General features: G+C 37.6%; 1 protein-coding gene across 1 annotated transcript in view; it reads right to left on the bottom strand.

Annotated features, from left to right (window-relative positions):
* The window catches only part of ca10a (carbonic anhydrase Xa), a 278,682-nt gene that overhangs the window by 239,285 nt on the left and 20,221 nt on the right, over nt 1–19,176 (bottom strand). Inside the window, exon 2 of the mRNA XM_008437703.2 lies at nt 5,425–5,499. Coding sequence (XP_008435925.1) covers nt 5,425–5,499 — 75 coding nt within the window. The remainder of the gene's footprint in view (nt 1–5,424; nt 5,500–19,176) is intronic.

The following is a 19,176-nucleotide window of genomic DNA, read 5'->3' as shown; positions in this document are numbered from 1 at the left end:
AAAAAATAAAATCTACTTAAACCATGCAATTGAATTCATGTAAACCATTTAGATTTATCAAAAGTGGCTAATTATCTTCTACATAATAACAGGAAAAATAAAGTAAACGATTTACTGTTCAGGTTTTGCGTTTGGTGCCAAGAAGTTTGGTCATTTCAGGAAAATGTCTGAGTTAAGATATTTGGAGATCTGTCAAAAGATATTTAGTCTCATTTGTTTTACCTGCACAGTAGTTTCAGTGGTTACGATTATAGCCTTACTGCTAGATGTAAGGTCATGATTTAAAGCATTGGCTTCATACTTCCTGTAGGGTGTTTCTATGTTCTCCCACTGCCAACAATGTTGCTGTTGTAGAGTCTTGTACCACCGTACAAAAAAACTTTTCCACCCATCTGGTAATTCAAGGTTGGCTTTTGGTATCTATGCATATTTACATGGTTGTCCTTGTTGACCTTAGAAAGTACTACTGACATTTTTAAGGTCTGTATCCAATTTATTAACAGTTTTATAGTGGATGTGCTGTAGGACAGAGTACAGGCCGCTACTGCGGGAGGAGAGAGTTTGTTTTTGCTATGATTTCACTGTTTTTTCCCCTCCTAGTCAAATAACTATTGTCTAAATGAATCTGAAAGTGTTGCATGTTACAGTGCTGCTAGTTGGAGCTACTAAAAGGCAAGGTAAAATAATCTTCACTGGCACAGACAGAACATCTGCATAGAATATCATGGCATTTGAGTAACAATTGTACAACATGACATGCACTGAAAGGCATTTCTGGAGCCTTGTTTACTTAATGTCACATATCCACTATAAGCAATGCTATCAGGTCATTGCTACCATGTTGGAATAGCATTTGTTCAAAAATTTAACAGACATAGAAAAGTCCGTCCAGTAGCACTATTATACACATTTTTCGATAACACTGAAAAGCAAAGTGTATAAATCATATACGCTTTTGGGGCTTAAGTCATTTATTATAGAGTTCTAAAAAGATTTGCATTTTTGCCTAGATTAAAAAGATTTTGATTAAAGAAAAATAAAAGAATGTTAAACTACCTTAGCCTATTCATAGATTTATATATATATATATATATATATATATAAAATCCCATGAAAAAATTATAGCAAAATCTAGACTTACTCCATGTGACTGAGGCCAAACAGCTGTGCCCATATATATATATACCACAGCATATATCACAGCTTTCTTATGATCCACATTCCTTCTGCAGTATCCTTTCAAAAATGTAATAGCACAATGTCTTGAAGAAAAAGTGGTGTCACTCGGCGTAAAGCACCCACAGGCGCACTGAAAATAAATCTCATTCGCATAAGAAACATCACAAATAAAAATAAAAATAAAAAAAAGGCCATTGGAAAGTGGCATTTTCGGTTAAACTAACACCACCAACAACCATATTCTATTAAAAGACGACAATTAAATCCACTTCAAGGACAGATGCAGCTACAACAAATGCAACTTCATGGGAAATAAACTTCAAGGTTTAGGAGTGTGTGGCTACGATGTAGCTCACCACCATCAGCGTGTGAATGTGTGCATGAATGGCTGAACGAATGTAGTGTGAAGTGCTTTAGAGTCCTCTGGAGTTAATAAAGTGTTATACAAGTACAGCCCACTTACCATAAGAATTTTTGACATTCCTCCATCAGGTCAAAGTCAGGGTTGTGTGCAGGGATGCCGAGTTCCTCCACAACAAATTTCACTCATTTTGCTGTTCCCAGGTGCCGAGTCAAAAACGTGGCAACCTTGCCTCACTGTGTGCCTCAGCATGTGCTGTTCCAAGCAGGGATGGAAACATGACTGAGATGCTGCTGTTCTCAACTGCTTCCTCATTTCTTATGCCACTGAGAGGAAGTTTCATGAACGGACTGCGATCCCATCGGTGCCCCGTCGGCATTCAAAGCGTTTTGGACACAGGCTCATTCTTTCACGTTTGCGCAGACAGTCTTCTTGTCTGCATGCTGGATTTTATATCCCTTACACCATGAAAGTGACGGGCCAAACCTAAATCCAATGAATTAGGAGGGCTGACCAACACTTAGTCCATCTCTTGTGATTTTGAACAGTGGCGTAAAACAGTAGAGACAACAAAGGCAACCACATGCAAATGTAATTTCTAGTGTTAAGGCAACAGTGCTTTCAGAAAAAAACTGAAAAAGAGTGATGGTATAATGAAACAGGAGAATCCTATTAATCACACTGAATGCAGGCTTTAACTTCTGCTATTTTTTGATCTTTGACATTTTAATAAGCTAAAATAGACTTTTAAGGCACAGGAGGTTTTAAAGTTTTAAGTTGGAGGAGAATTTAACGAGAAACTCGTGTTTTTGGAAAGATATGCCAATTAGAGCTCCGCTGAATTATAAAATAATACATGAGGAACAAACTAATGAATGCACGAATTAAAGAGCACAAATACGCTGTATGCTTCAACTCACCAACTTAAAAAAAAGCACTACTTGGGGACACAGAAGTTGAATAAATGGTTGAATCATTGAGCCTGATTGAAACTGCAGGAAGAAGCACAACACTGAAGTTGGGAAGCTTTTAAACCCTGATTCAAGAAGTTAAACATTAAGACAAAAGGTGAGAGAGTGGAAGACGCACTTGGAGCCGTGTGACCTTTAGCAAATTTAAAGCTAATTGAGAGTGCTCAAAAGGATAAGCAAAGGTCGTCTTTGATGACACAAGTCAGAGAACGTGATTTCATCTGATTTGCTAATGCCAGGGTGCAAATGTTCCAATATGAAAAGCTGCAGCTCTCGGTCTCCGCAGAGAGACTCATCGGAGAAGCCATATGAGCCATTAACGGGTAGAAAGAGGATCAGAGATGGTACAGGGTTCCATCTCTGTACAATGACTGCGTCAAGCCTCACAATCGTCTCTCTTTCTTCTGGAGACGGAGGAAAAATAATTTCCATTTCTTTTATTCCTATAGAGTTTTCCAACTGCCAGTCAAACGGAGGAGAAGCGTTGCAGCTGTTAAGCCTGCAAAATGTTTCATAAAGTATTCAAAAACTAGATGGTGCTAGCGTTTCCAAAAACTAATGCACTGATTCTCTTTCTCTCTTATGGACATTTCAGGTACGAGTGGAGGAGGAATAGATATAAAACTAATTCTTTCAGATTGCAGCTTTAAAGAGTATTTTCATTCCTTTGATATGTCCCAGTGTGCACATCCAACATGAAATCCCACTTCACAGAGAATTCTTTTATCACAAGTCACTGTCCAAGTAGACGAGGTTCAATAGGAATATTTTCCATCAATATTATCCCTCTCTGTGCCAGCAAATTAGGCTCCATTTGGAGCTAAAAGGCCTCTCTCTCTCTCTCTCTCTTTCATATCCCGAATGTGAAATCCTGCTGGGTGCAGAACAAGGTAACTAGGGCTGGGAATTCTCTGCAGGGCCGCTGGAGAATCTCAAATAATGTTTTCACAGCCTTAGCTGTTGTACCGTAGTTAGGGCAGTAAGTTTGTCAAGGAGAACTGCTAATAGACATAAAAAGAGCAGTAAAAGAACCTTTTTTTCCTTCTGGAAAGAAGGGGAAGCCTTTACCCACTTTGTGCTCCCAACACTACATCAAATGTTAACCTTTATTTGTGCTCCAGTTCCCTGGGGCCTTGATCCTATAACCGCTGCCTTTAACACAACACAGTTAATCGTCAGCTAAGGTGGGAGCAGTTTAAGACGCGGCCATTGTAGCAGGAAAATTATCTTAAAAACCACAGATTGTATTTGGTCCTGTGTACAAACTGAAATCAAGTACAGAGTTATTTAGCCATCTTAACTTTCCAGTGTAGACAGCGATCTTTTTGTTAGATTCTTTCCTAATTTAAAAAAAAAAAAAAAACTTGATCACTTTTTTTGCACTTAAATGTTTATAATCAAATAGTTTTAAGGACAACCTAAGTAAGCAAAGGCAGACTTTAAACATTGATTTTATTGATTATGTGAAATAAGCTACGAAGACCAACATGTCAGTTTGTGAAAGTACAAAGTTTGGGGCTGAGGTCTCCTTTTGAGAAGACATAATGCTGACTTAACACATTAATCTCTCCCAGAAAATCCTGAAGGAAAATATCTGACCATGCGTTTGTGATCTTGTCTCCAAGAACTCTACCTAGTCGACCTTGTAATGGGTAAAAGGAGAATCATGATGGAGGCTGTGAAGTTATGCAAAGGCAACACGCTTTTCATGTTTATGTCAAATGCTGCTGATCTTTTCCAAGGTCGCAACTCAAATCGAGATGAATGTCAGGAAACATTTACCAATCAGCTTTTGTCCAGTTTTGGTGAACCTGTATGGATTGTAGCCCGTTTCAAGTAATCTGCTGCTACAGTCAATTACCTTTTTGCAGCCACAGTCTACATACCTAGCATACAATCTTATAACCTTTTGTGTTAACCACAAACAAAACAGCACTGATATTGACCTGACCCAGTGAGTGAATTTCTGCTCCAACATTGACATCACAGAATCAAACAGAAGTCCTGAACTGGTAGATCCACAAATGCATTACTTAGTTAGAGCAAGCCTTCACTTTCACAGTAAAAATAAGTCTGGTTCAAATTTACGGTAAAAAGAAAATAAAATAAATTAAAACAGTCTGCCTCAACTTCAAAGTTTTTTTTTGTTGTTATAAAACAAAGGCTGTCACTGGTGATAAAGAGGCAGTAGTGCAGAAAAGTACATTTCCCACAGATATTACATTAAAATAAAATCAATGAATTTCATTAAATTTGTTTGTTTCTTTTATCTGGCCTTTTTGTGTTTGTCTGGATTTTTCAGACAACTAGATTGTTTCCCCACTTTTTGGTGGCTGGGCAGGAAAACACTGAAGGGCCCATTTGTGTAACAGAATATGGTATTTACGTACCACAATCCCCTTGCATCTCACACTGTGTGTAATATGCAGCTCTTGAATTGAAAGCAACGTTAATACTATATTTTACTGACAGTAAAACCTTCCTTAAATATTTACGATTTGCTTCTCACAAGGAGATAAATTGCCTTGCACACACAAATTTGCATATAACTGCAGGCTTTATCAAGAGCCTCTCGGTTCAGAAAAGAAAAAAAAACAATCTTGGCCTCACACACATAAAATGGAAAAGGTTGGAGGTAAAGGGAGTAGCTGTCAGTCAATCATGTGAAAAAGCGTCAGCTGTGTGGGAAGGACAAAGAGGTCTTGTCAGAATAAGAAAATATAACTCTTGCCAACGGCAAGGTGGCTTGACGCTATCTTAAATATGTAATAAGTGGCAACTTCAAGATCAAGCACACTGTGTTTGGAGTGTATGCACACAGAGGGGTGTATGGGGAGGGGGCAGGTGGGGTAGAACGGTGTTCAATGGGAAAGGCTCCACACATCAAAGGGCAGCATGCTGTTTGAGGCTTACCTGGAACAAAGCTCCCTTGCACCACTTCCTTGTACGCCCACCATCCTTCATGAATTTTCGGTAGGTTTGGTTGAGCTGCGAGGTAAAGAGAAGACAGAAGCAAGGACATCAGCCTTTTATGTGTAAAACTCAGACTACCAAGCAAAAACCATGTCCTAAAGGTTTCACAGACATGCGAATCTTGTTCTGAAGAAAAAGAAAACAATTTCAGACACACCAGCTTCTCTCAGAAGAAGACCTCAGCAAACAGAGCTTTAGACATGGCTTAGGACTATGCCAGAATTCTTTTGTGGAGAGTAGAATCTCTTACGTGAAACCAGCTTAGCACTCTTAAGAGACTGTCTCTTGGTGCAGAGTCTTTCACAGCATTATGGAAATGCATTCTGTAATGTTGTGAGCTCCAAAAGAAAGCCTTAGATTAGAGCTGGGTGGTGCAGTATAATTAAGGTGACGACATTAAGGTCCAAGTACAAAAAGGCGAGGTTTGACCGAGCGTTACCCACCAAGATTTTGGGATATTGCTTTTTACACCTCTTCCAGTTCATTTCCCATACAGGAAAAAAGCAAAGTTTAATCACAGTGCAGAGGTTGCCCTGCTTGCTTGGCTATAATGGAGGTTGAGGTGACCAAACAACCCTCGTCTTTTTTGCTATCCATGTACAAAAGCCTCACTGTACCAAAGCTGGATAGCAGGTTCAATTTCAAATGAGTGAACTGGCTGGACCAAGTCCAGAAAGGCTTTCTAAATAATCAGTGCAGCCACAAAAGCTGGGAAGCAGCAGCTCACATTTGAACTAAATCTTCACTGACTAAATGTCTAGGGTCCTAAAAGGTTTGAGTTTTTGTCTTTTTACTCAAAATTATCCACAGTTCCTCCCACAACAAACTGAACAACTCCTTCGAGGAATGGAAAGAAATTTCCCCAACCGAATAATGAACTGGTTGCTTCCAGGCCAACACTGCTGGGCCACAACAAAGAAATTAACTTTTTTTTTTAAAAACACATCATTCATGAAATTTAGCTAGAAGGTCTTTGTTGGATGCACTCTTCTGAGGTATACCTCAGTTTACTGCAGCGGCTTGTTTGTGGAAAATAAAAGTCGGGATTTATGCCCACTCAAGTGCAATCTATATTTAGGAACTGCACTTTACTCTGTTGGTATCTTTGGAAAAGACGTTCAGAAAATTAAATATCTTTAATATGAGTAAAATAAACTGGAGAGGGGAAAAAATATCAATATTAAAATCATGTATATCAAGACTGTATATATGCTTGTTAAACAGTTTTCCTGTAACATTTTAGAAATCTAAAGCACACAGGAGATATTTGTCGCTTCTTTTGCAGAATTGTGCTTCCTCTCTAGTGTATTCTTTTCTTCTGTCCAACTCACATGTTTTCTGAATAGTTAATTGGTAATTAAGCCTAATTTTTCTGTTATTTTCCTGTAAAAGTCCAAATGAAAACTTATTTTAAGTTTTTATTTCAAAGAGTTTATGGTGCCACAGTGACTAATAAGCTTCTCAGAACCTACAAAAGAGAAGTAGATCCAACATGTCTCAAATCCTCAACACTCAGCCAAAAAAGTACGAGAACTTGTATTTGGTAGAGATATATATTTTTTGTAAATACTTTTTATTTCCCTTCCAAATATATCCCCATTCATGAGAATAATGAATGTTTGGAAAGAGCAACAAAGATGATCTTGACTTGCACCCAAACCAAAGAAAACCACAACAGCCTTGCACCTCTTTCTCAGGCTGGTCACCAGCTTGGTCACACACAGTTTCATCGCATTGCATCACATTCCTCAAACAGCATTATCACAAGTCAGTTGTGTTGTTCAATCTGCAACACCCAAGCATATCCCGCAAGCATTTTATGGCGAGTGGTCGTGACTGCAAGATGCCACTGCGTCCTCGCCACTCCATGGTAGTGAAGGTAGTTTCTAATAAACTTTGCTCTGAGCCCACTGCAAGAGTAGAGAAATGGGATTACTGCTGGTTGCAAAATCTCACTTTAGCACATCTTTGTATTAAGATGGGGTTTTTTCCAGTCACTTTATAACTCTTGTGTTACCAAAAGCTGTTTGGAAAAGAGAATTTGGAACATTTTCCATGGGGAAAACTTTGATTCTGACCTCTTCTGATCAACCCAACAAATGCACTTTTTCTTTGCAATGTGGTCCAATTAAGGAGAAATATATAAGCTTTACTTATCCTAATTTCCAGACTGCAATCCATTACTTCGTTCACACGCTATGAACACTGAAATGCGGCTAATATATGGGTTTTCACCAACAGGTCTCAGAAGGCTGGACTGCTGTGTGATGAAGAGGACAGCAAAATCTCAAGAGCAAATTTCCCCCGTGACGAAAGTGGCAATGAAAGCGACAACGAAAGACACCAAGTGTGTGTGTGAGGTTGTTCAATTTTGACACTGACAACTACTTCAGTGATTTTAGTCCACACAAAGAAAATGAAGATGGCAATCAATGGCTTTTCCTGATAGTCTACTGTATTTTTAAGTAGTTTGTTAAAATACATGGCCTGTTTGGAAAAAGAAAACATCATTAAAAGTAAAAATAAAAAGTCTTAGTGTAAATATATCCAGATCCAATGTGAACTTATGTAATATTTTTTCAGTTAGAAGCATATTCAAATGCAGTCAATACTCCAAGTACATTGAGCTTATATCCTGAAATTAGAACCAGCACAGTAGATTTATTAAATCTAAAAAAAAAAATGTTTAAATCACAATCACAACCTAGTATTGGCTGTGACAGGCTACACAGAGGATTACAATTGCACAGTTCTGTCATAAAACGTTTGTAAAAACATTTATTGTGTGCAAACCAATCAGCTTATGAGAATGTCCATTATGTCTTTTTACTTGAATGGAGGCTATTTTAATAGTAGCAGTTACATTCACCTATGAAGATCGCATGCATCAAAAACTTGCATTTTAATTTCCATCATCTGACAACCTGTAATTTACCGCAGTCTCTTTAAGAACCTAGCTCTGGGGAAATGTATCCAAACAAAAGAGAAATGTATTATTTTCACAATTTAAGACTACAATCAAAGCATTCTTTGAGAACGTAAAACCATTTCAGCTGACAACAGGATGTAATTTATGACGTTTATTACTTTTAGTATTTCAGATTCAGTCACCAATATTGGGAGTTGTTTTGAATGGCTGTCATTCTAAGTTGAGCATATTCCGGTGAGCTACAAAGCAAAGTGATGTACCTGGATTTGGGAAAAACAAGGAATGTTCCCAAAATACTAAAGCCAATGGGGAGTGATGAGGCCATCAATCATTGGGAGAAAAAAAAAAAAGAATTCAGAATTATTTTTGCATAATTCTGGAATTGCATGTTTTCTCAATATTGTACCACGCTTGCGTAAAAAACGAAAAAAACATTTGTAACCTAAGTATTAAGTTTATTCTCAAATAAAAGGAGGGAAATGGCCAAAGATCAAGCTCTTGTTCCCTTTGTTTATGTGAACAATCCTCTGCGTAAATGGACTCCATTTATTGAACGAGTTTCTAGTCTGACCACTCCAAGCACTTTTACGCTCATGTCTCAATTTGCCATTGACACACACACACTTGCACATCAATTCGCAGACTGGTGATGTGAGATTCAGTGTCTTATCCAAGAACTTTTACAAAACAAGATGGAAGGAAAGGTGGAGTCTAACTCACAACCTCCCAATAAAAGATGATCACCCCGACGTTTACGTAAAACACTCCACAGTCATTTTCAAAACCATGTTACGTTTAAGACCAAGATGGTAATTAAGATTCTTTAACATACAGCCTTGACAAAAATCCTGTAGCCTGCTGTAATCGCTGCTTGGGGACATGCAGTCAATAGGTGAGCCACAATCATTTCCTGCAGCTCAGCAGAAGGACTGTGAGGAGGAGAAGGTAGAGCAAAGTGGCACAACACGCCGCGTCCCATTTCTCACAATGACTGGCTGAGGCCTGAAACACGCTTCCTGACATCAGCAAAAAAGAAAATGCTTTCGATCTATAAAAAGGAAATGCAGACTAGATACTGCGGAAGGCAGAGATGCAAGGGGAGGTCTTGATGGATCACTGTATTTCATTTTACAGGGTCCCAGAGAATGTATGATGCTTAAAACCGTCAGCGATGTGGTTTAAGAGCGGTGGGACGGCTGTATGCTGTCCGCCGTTTTCCAGGATGCCACCGTTTCCGTCTCAAGGTTATCTGGGACTCGCGGTATGACAGCATTCACATTCTTTTTATTTTCTTTCCAGGGACATCATGTTTACAGAACCAAATAGCTCCTGCATATTTCACTTGATCACAGTAGATAAAAAGTCTCTCTCTCCTTTATCAACTTCACAGACTTGTCTGAAGTGAAAACTTGCATTAATTCCATTTGCTAAATGACACCATGACATTTCTTTTTGGGGTTCTTATTTTATAATTTTTTTCTAATTCAGAGGCTTACATATAGAGATCACTTCAAGTAATTTAGGGAATCCAGAAGAGTTTGCAAGCTTCTGATGAAGAAGATCGTTAACCCACAACATGAAGCTGCCTTAATAAAAGCATCCATTGACATTATGTCCGATTCTGAAAATGGAGAATGTTTCAGCAGCCTTCGATACCATCAAAAAGAGGCGTCTTTTTAAACACACTTCTTTGTCTTCTTAAAGGAGGTTGAGTTTTTACTTTTTAAGGCTTTAGTTCCATTTAAAATATGCCTCAGGTTTGTGAGAGTAGATCAATAGAATCTGTTTTAGGTTCATTTTTTTTTTACCATGTAGACAAAAAATTCCTTAGATCTCTTATAAGATATCCCAATGATCCTAAATACACAGCAAAAATACTGTAGCTTAAGTTTAAAGTTAATGTTGGGTATGACCACTGCCAAAGCTCTAAACTCAATCCCATACTGTGATCGTGAGCAGAGTTAAAAACGTTCAGTAACGGTTACATCAGAAATAATGATCCAAAATTCCAGAAAAATATCGAGAAACTTGTTAAAGGATTCCCCAAAGAACTGACCCAAATCTAGTTTGAATGACAGTTCTTAGTAACTAAGGAAAATACTGAATTTAAAGAAATAAAAAAAAATCTAAAATATCACTTGAATTTTTTTCTTCTTCTTACATTTACTAAATAATGTTAGTAATTCTGACCATGAGACAATAAAAAGTTATGCCTCTTAATGCAATGTATGGATATAGCTGGTTTTAATTGTATATATAAAAAAATCATGTTTTATACATGATAGCATAATGATCTGGATGGCTTTTTTTCTTAAATAGGACAAAGTAACTTAGGTTTTTGCAGAGGTGTCAAGCTGTGGAAGGCTACATAAAGACGCTGCAGCAGATATCCCTGTGGACAGATTCCTCCTCCGTCTTCATGACTGGGTGTTTAAAACATCAATGCTGCAGCTAACATCCACCTGATAAAGGACTTCTTCCTAAAAAATAACTTTTGGAGCATCCTGTGTGTTCCTCTGATCTAAATCTCATTAAAAATATCTGGATGCGACTAGAAAGACTTAAAAAATAAAAAACTTGGAGAATGCTCCCACCACCCAACCTGAAAATTTGCAGACATGTCTAAACTACAGCTGGCTGCTAAGATGATACTAGATTGAGAAGGAATAGAAAATGCTGGCAAAAAAGGAGAAGCAGAGAATCATGGGCTAGTCTGAGACATATTCTATACATTGCAGTTCTATGACACCAAGCCACTGGTTAGCTGTCCTTTTCCTGCCATTTCATAAATGGAGGAAGAAAGAAATGGATTGCGGTTTTACTGAATGCCATGTCTGGGGTTGTTAGTATTGCATTTAAAAATAAAACTGCCCCCTTTTGATGGCAAGTTTAATATCAGTTCCTCAAACTCTCACTTTAGATGCAGCACTGCAGATGCTAGCAGTGAAAACACAGTTGGGATATTTTAACTACCATATAGTATTCACTACATTACATTATGGATGTACAAACCTTTTGAACGTTTTATCCACTGAACAAGCAAGCAGTCCGGTCTAAACAGCCAGTAGATACCTAGCTAATGCTAATGTTAATTTGTTTGCTTATCTTGATATCGGCATTGAATCCGTTAGTCTTGGGAATCAGCTTTTTTTGTTTACTTCCTCTCTTTAGTAAGTTGGCACAACTTTTGCAGTGCCATCATGTTTGCATAACTTTTACCTTTAATTTGACCTTTTATTCCCTTTTTTCCTCTCTTCTTCAGTGCCATATGCCGTACCATTTCAATGACTTTCGATTTTTCTTGTCATGTTTTTCCCATTTTCTGTCTCCTGTTTGTCTTTCAATCTCCTCTTATCTATACCTTCATTCAACCTTGGAGCTTTTCTCACACCTCTAATGCTTATTTTGTTGTATTTGACTTTAGTCATTTGTCCCGCAATGCTTATCCTGAGTAAAAACCAATTTGAGACATTTTATCTCTGCATTTCATAGCCTTTGAAGAAGAAGCCAAAAATTCAGCTACAAAGAGCATATACCAGTAAGGAGGGGTGTTTATTGTCCACTCAGCTCTTCTGCTCAAATAGTTTCAGCCTTTATGGTGAAAGAACAGAATGCTCCTCTTTAGTTCCATGACAAATTTTGTTGGCCACAGCTTCTCACTGGTAGAAATCCTGTGTAGCACAGCACTGACCCATTTCTTCCCCCATACTTGGGAATCTGCCATCTTCCCGTGCGTCTCCCCCGCCAACCTCCCATAAAGCCGAAGGACAGAGTCATTGTAAATAAACAGTTCATTTTCATGTAATATCTAAACTTCGCCATTAATATTCATCAAGGGACACGAGCAATCTAGAAACGCAGCCACGCAGAAAGAGAGGATGGAGGGGAGTGACAGGGGAGCAGCCAACTTACAGGACGAGCTCAGAGAGACGACTGGAAAGGAGAGAATAAAGAGGAAAGACAGATTGGAGAGGACACACACAAAACTGAGAGCAGCGATGTGTGTCCATAACTGAAAGCTGACCTTGCCAACAGCTGTGCTTATTGACTTATGAGACAATTATCTCTCACTGAGCTCCTTTCGGTACCCCCCTCTTTAATTGCCAGAGCTGTGTACGTTTGCGTGTGCACATGTGTGTTTGTGCGCACCTCCAGTGAGCACTGCATCAAAAACCTAATCCAATTAGTTACCCATCAGGGAGATGGTTTGTTGTAGGAATATCACCGATTTCAATTCAAAACTGAAAATGCAAGAAAAAAGCTGCTTCTGCTGGTCTTAAAGCTACACATGTAAAGACTAAAAAAAAAAAAAAAAGAATTGCTTTCCTTTCAGCTTATTTACAGTGTGCAAGAGTAATGGTTTGGTGTTTTATAAAACATTTGTTCTCGTTACTGAATTATTGATTTATTTAGTCATGGCCAACAGTCAAATTAATCTAGACAATTTCTTGTCACTTTCAAGACACATTTTTTAAATTATTTCAAGCTAGTATTGCTAGTTAGTAATACTAGCTCCATTACCATGGAGATTACATGGTAATGGAATCTCCATTCTGTAGTAATATTCCTAATAACCTCTTCACATTTGATCACTTCAGTTGGTCTCATTGGGATTGTATATATGACCAGTATATGCCAATATTGGTTTATAATTATACACTAATTACATGGTTTATAATCAACATAATTATATAGCATATATAAAAGTGATATTTATACCAATTGTGTGGTTTACAACTTAATTGATACATATGACCAATTATTTGCTTCAAATAATTTCTTAGTAAAAAGGAAAAGGATACATTTTTTCGAAAATGAAGATCTGTAAAATGTACATATTTTACATACATGCATTTAGCCCAGCTACGTCAACAGTTTGCGAAACAAGCTTTCAGTGAAATTACAGCTCCTACACTTTCTTTTAAATATATTGATGTTGAATTTTTGCCAGTTCTTGATTGGGGAAAAAAAGTTCAAGTTCAGTCAGATTGGACACAGATGGGGATGGAAATCAAGAACCAGTTCTGGATTTTGAATAATATCCATTTTGGAAAAATATATATATATATTTCCTTTCATCAGGTGTGCAATAAAGAAAGAGCAATGATCCATCTCGTAAACGTGATAGTTACTTACTTTTTCTAGTTGGATTGTATTACAAGGACACCTCTGCCCCATTTTACCATCATATTTTCAATGTTTGAGCGATAATTGCTCAAATTCGGGCCACTTCAATTATTTTACTGTAAACATTTTTTTATAACACCTTTTGTTCTAAAAAGTAGCAGATGAGAATTTTACAAATTCTGATCAGAAATTGGGGCAAATAAAGTGATGGCTTTATTTCTAAACAGAAATATGGCAGTTTCACTAGTTACCCATCAGAGAGAGTACACCTTATACAGACGTACAAATACATTCACAGATGCAGCCAGTTTAGAAAGTCAAAGGAAGACGATGAGCTACCATTATGTTTTATCAGTGTTACAGCTGTGACTGGTGCAGAAATATCCTCTAGTACCATTCAAGAAACCACACAAAGCTCATCTGTGATAGTGTCAATAGTCTTTGAGCTGTAAAACCACAAGATAATGAGGAAAAGGGGGATAGGAGAGAAAGGAATGGCAACCCAGTTCAGGAGATCACTTACTAAAGGCCACTTTCACACTCTAATCACCTCTTAAGTCTCATAAGCTAATTAAATAAATAGGCTGAAAACCAGCAGGAGGAAACACTCACACAGAAGCACCCGGAGATACACATTTACTACTGCACATGGAGCTTTATCCTTTGCTGTGTAGTCGCATGCATTCAGTGATTTAGCTTAAAAGCACACATGCACCAAAACAGGAATAATAAGCTCTCCAATATTTAAAATAAATAAGTTAACATCTGCAAATGGAAAATGAAGCCGAATATACAAAAAGCCCAACTGATATAAAGTTTGCATTTAACAGGAAAAGCACAAATTTTGCCAAAATAGATGTGAACACAGAGGAAGTGGTGTGTAATCATTTGTGATATTCAATTTACAATGAAAAATTAGAGGGAAAAAAAGGAGGATGAGGAGGATGGGGGGAAAAAAGAGAACGTGACTGGACTGGGGATTTCATTTGTTTTGGAATCTCAAAGCAAACCTCATTTTTCATACATTTGGTTTTAGGCCAAGATCAAAAAACAGAAAATGAATTTTAAAAAATAAAAAAAAAAAGAAAACGGGCCAAAGGGTAGAATTTAAATGTACTATTTGATTGATAGGGCTAACATGACCCAGAAGTTATTACCTTGGAAGCATCACCTTGGCTTTCTAGTGATCCATTACAGTAATGATCCATCAAGTTGTGAAAAGTTGGATATCGATCCTACCGAACACTCACTGAAACGCATCACGACCCCCGTCGGGATCCTGCACTGCCATGTTTCAATCCCCCGGTGCAAACAGCAGAGACATGCACAAAGATTGTGTGAAATAAACGTATTCCTACATTTTCAGAAACGGTGACTAATTGTGATTAGTCAGAAACGGTGCCTAATCAGACCATAACTGAGACCAGAGTCTGCATTCTGAATATCAGCAGTCTTCCAGCAGTTTCTTTTGAGCGTAACCTTTGGGGATGCTGCTGTCCGTGGTACTGAACTGTGAATTTACAAATCATATTCAAAAATGCTGCTGTAGGAATGTCACACTGTACAATATGTGCTTACCTGGATTTTAAAACATACATTATCTGATAATAGCATACATTAGTATTCACTATTTTATAGAATTTTAACAATGCGACCAGTACAGAGGTGTCTAATGGCAGACCTTTAGTCTGCCATTTTAAAATAATAGCTTGCTCAGGCGACATTTGAATATCTCATTATTTGGCTGTATAATTGTACATATATGTCAATATAGATAATTAGTTTAGTTTATTTCTAGCATAATATACTACATAAAATATTTATGTTCGGAAATATTTGGAGAAACATCTTAATGGTGGAACTGTTTGATAACACTGTCCAAAATTAGTCCATCATCAAATCAGTGTGTAGTTGGAGAATAAGCACGGTGTTTGGACATTATTCACACTTTCACATAAACCTGATCAGCTCTTTTATTTCCATTTCTTTTTTTCAAATCAAATCTGGTTCAATAGCATGCTTGTCGACTACAAATTTTGGCTTTGAGATTAAAAGTTTAAAGAATGAAACAAAGCTTTCTCCATATCTAAAGAAAAACAACAGCCAACCAGCTGCTTTATCATTTTTGGATTCTCACTGAAAATGAAAAGACTGGATAGCACACAGGTTGAATCTTAGTTTTTTATTTCAGTGTGATCGTGTTAAATTTGCTTACTTTTATTTTCTGTGGTGTCTTTCAGGTCAAAGCGATGCTTAAACTCACCGTCCCCCTGGATCTAAATCAGGGCTACAGTTTACAGCTCACCTCTTTCCTCAACACTTTAGAAATACTACAAAACTTTAAAACATTGGTTATTCTCATGGACGTGTCAAGTAAAACCTAAAAAATTTAGTTAGTTTGACATTTAACATGTCACTCTGGCAGTCTGAGCTTAAAGTGGTGATTTCAAAACAATTTTCCAGAAGAAAATAAAAATGCTTTTTATGCAACAAAAAAAAAAAAGGGCTTAAAGTTTCCTTAAGCTTAAGGTTTGACAGCTAACAACTGATTTACTGAACACAACTATTGAAATACATCTTCTTGATCCCACAATGCTTTGCTGCTGAGATTTATTGGTTAAATATATTAAAGTTAGCCTGATAAAAACCAGCCCCTTGTTCTACACTCAATCTGGGCTCTCTGCTGTTGAGAAATTACTACTGCACTCATGTGCTGTGCTAAATCAAACTAATGTAATATATATATATATAATATATACTTGCCAACTCTGATTTTTGATAATGGTACAGCACCAGTAAAGTTGACCTTTGCATGATAAACGAGTGAACATGACTCTTGAAAGGGGTGAACTAAAAAAAACACAAAAAGAAAACTCCTTAGGGCTCACATTACACAAACTACAACAGTTATAAAAAAGGAAGAAAAAAAACCTTTCCCTTAGATTTCTCTTCAGCTAAAAGGACGGGGGGAAAAATTCTTTGTAGACAGGAAAGTAGAATATAGGAAAGCAGCCCTTAATAATTGATTGAGTCTTAAAAAGGAAATTTTGTGAGCGTTGGCCTCTGATCTTCCTGAGCTTAGAGCCATAAAACCCTTTGTAGTCGTGCCAGTGACAAGACAGATTCAAGTGGCAGCATCTCTGCATGCACAACCCGGTTCCAGAGCAGAGGCACCGGAGCTGTTCTATATATCACGGAAAGACAAAGCAGAGCTTTCATTAACATTAACACTCCAAGTCGATCTGGCTGGTGGTGAATGAATTTGGCTAACTTTATGTTATGCCACTCTTAAAATCAAGTTTTATAAAACAGCAGGTTAAAACATAATGTATCGTTGGAAAATATATATTTTCATATGTTACTGGAACCGTTACCACAATCCCAATAGGTACATGGGACATGTGGACTTTTAAGATTATAGTCCGCATTAGTATAGGCCTTAATTGGAGAATTCGCCCATGTCTTCATGGACAATCAATAGGATCCCTCACCATAGCCTGTAAAATATTACAGGCTGTCACTCTTGACATTTTTGTCCCATAACTCTCAGGGTCTTTTAGAACATTTAAAGTGACTATCTGGGCATTGACGGTATTACTGAGCTTTCTTTGTAAATAAGGCCTCACACTATGCATCATCACTGCACTTTAAAAGACAAAAAGCCTTTTACTTTTACCATTGGGGTTCATGACAGAGTGAATGACAAAATAGATAAGTATTTTTAATTATCTTAAACATTTCATCAGCAGATGAACAGTTTAGGTTTAAAATGCTCCTTTACTAATTGGCCTATTATAACGTTTTATGACTGTTTTTGTATTTTTAAGCTCTGCTCATAACCTGGTTATGATCTACCTGCAAGAAAGGTAAATGCTTGCAACTTCTCTCCCCTTCAAGATTTTGCTCGAGCACCTAGTGCAAACTTGGCACCTTTGTAGAGGTTTTAAAAATAGAATTTTGATGAACAACATTTCTTGCATTAGACTCGTTTATGAAAGCAGAAATTTATGTGCGTCTGGTCAGCATTCTGACTAACCAGTGGCACAGTAGGGCATTAAAAACTGCTTTATCCATGCAGGTGTTCAACGAGGCATCTGCTGCTACGATTCAAACTACTTTTGCCCTCTCCGTCAAACACTTCAAAGAAAAGCTAAACTATCCCCATTACAATCTAATATGTTTGGAAGAATTGTCAAAAGAAAAATGGTTGTGATCATGCAATAAAAACAGCAAACTGAAATCAGCACTACTTATGGAAGATTAAGAGAAATGTTGATATTTTTGAAAACTTCTAGGACTAAAGAATAATTTTGTTGGTTTATGTGCTGTTGACTCAGTCTGGGTTAATACAAATATGTCTAAGCAGTATTGAGCCAGCCATCCTTTTTAATCCAAAGATCATTACTTCATTAGCATGTTTAACTTTACTGGGTTTTCCTTTGGGAACAAAATAAAGATGCTAGAATTGTGATATCAAAATGCTCTGATATTTCTCAAAGTGCTATTTATGAATATTTATGGAACAGCGAGATAAAAATCAATATATCTTACTGCATTAAAAAGGCATTTGAAAATTATGATGGAATGATACGACATTAAATAAGTTATGGAGTTGATGTTTCATCATACACCTGCAAATTAGACCATTTCCTTTTGTCTTTTACATTATTTTCTTAGAATGTATTAATAGTCTCAACAACTTGCAGATTTATCCTAACCTTTCTGGCCAATTAGAGGCGAACACATTGGGTAAAAAGTGAATAATGTACAAAAACATCAGAGAAGCCTTCAAGGTTACTTTCATTAACTTTGCAATGCTCATCTTTAATTTGTTTTTTCCACAGTTCATTATTGGCATCAAGCGTTTACACCGTCAAAACTTTGCAATTGTGATTCCCTGTATAGATTATTTCAGAGGATGTTCTGACAATGCACTCAACTGACAGAAACACTAGTCTAGCAAGCTGGGTTAGGAACATCTCCTCATGTTACAGTATCAGCCTCCCTCTTCCTGCAGAAGATACTCCATCTCTGTCACACAGAATTCCATTCCTGCTGCAGGACATCCATCTGCACAGGATTATCAGATTAGCAGCTGGAGATTTGGGTTCCCTAACAGGGCTAGGATGTGCACGAGTTTGTGTGTGATGGAATTGGGGGCGATTAGCTTGTGGCTCTGTATGAAACAGAGAGTAGCTTAAATAAAAAAACAAAAAAACAAAAACAAATACTTCCTCCACCTGTAGGGCATCTCTCTGCCACATCACCGCTGACACCACACCTGCTTGCCTTTCCCCTTTTGCATCCTGCTATCTCAGCCACTCATTGCTAATCTCGTCCTTGCAAGTTCCATCAATCCCTCACAAGCAAACATTCACACTCACATATGTACACACTCACCCCCTCCCATCTCCCAGTGTTAAATTACAGCTGGCATGGAGGTCGTCTCACTCCAGCTGGCTGATAGACTGCAGAATCCTGAGCAGAAAACGTGCAGAGCTGTGGCTGCTCAGGGACAGCCTGCTGGGTGGTCACTGTGTACTCATTGGAGTTGGAGATGAGGCAGTAAATGGAAATGGCAGTAAATGGAATCAGTCATGTTTGCAATCCCAAGAAAACGAGAGTGGTTTCTTTTC

The sequence above is a fragment of the Poecilia reticulata genome, linkage group LG19 (assembly GCF_000633615.1).
Source record: "Poecilia reticulata strain Guanapo linkage group LG19, Guppy_female_1.0+MT, whole genome shotgun sequence".
NCBI classification, from domain to species: domain Eukaryota; kingdom Metazoa; phylum Chordata; class Actinopteri; order Cyprinodontiformes; family Poeciliidae; genus Poecilia; species Poecilia reticulata.
This window is presented reverse-complemented; position numbering and strand designations above follow the sequence as displayed.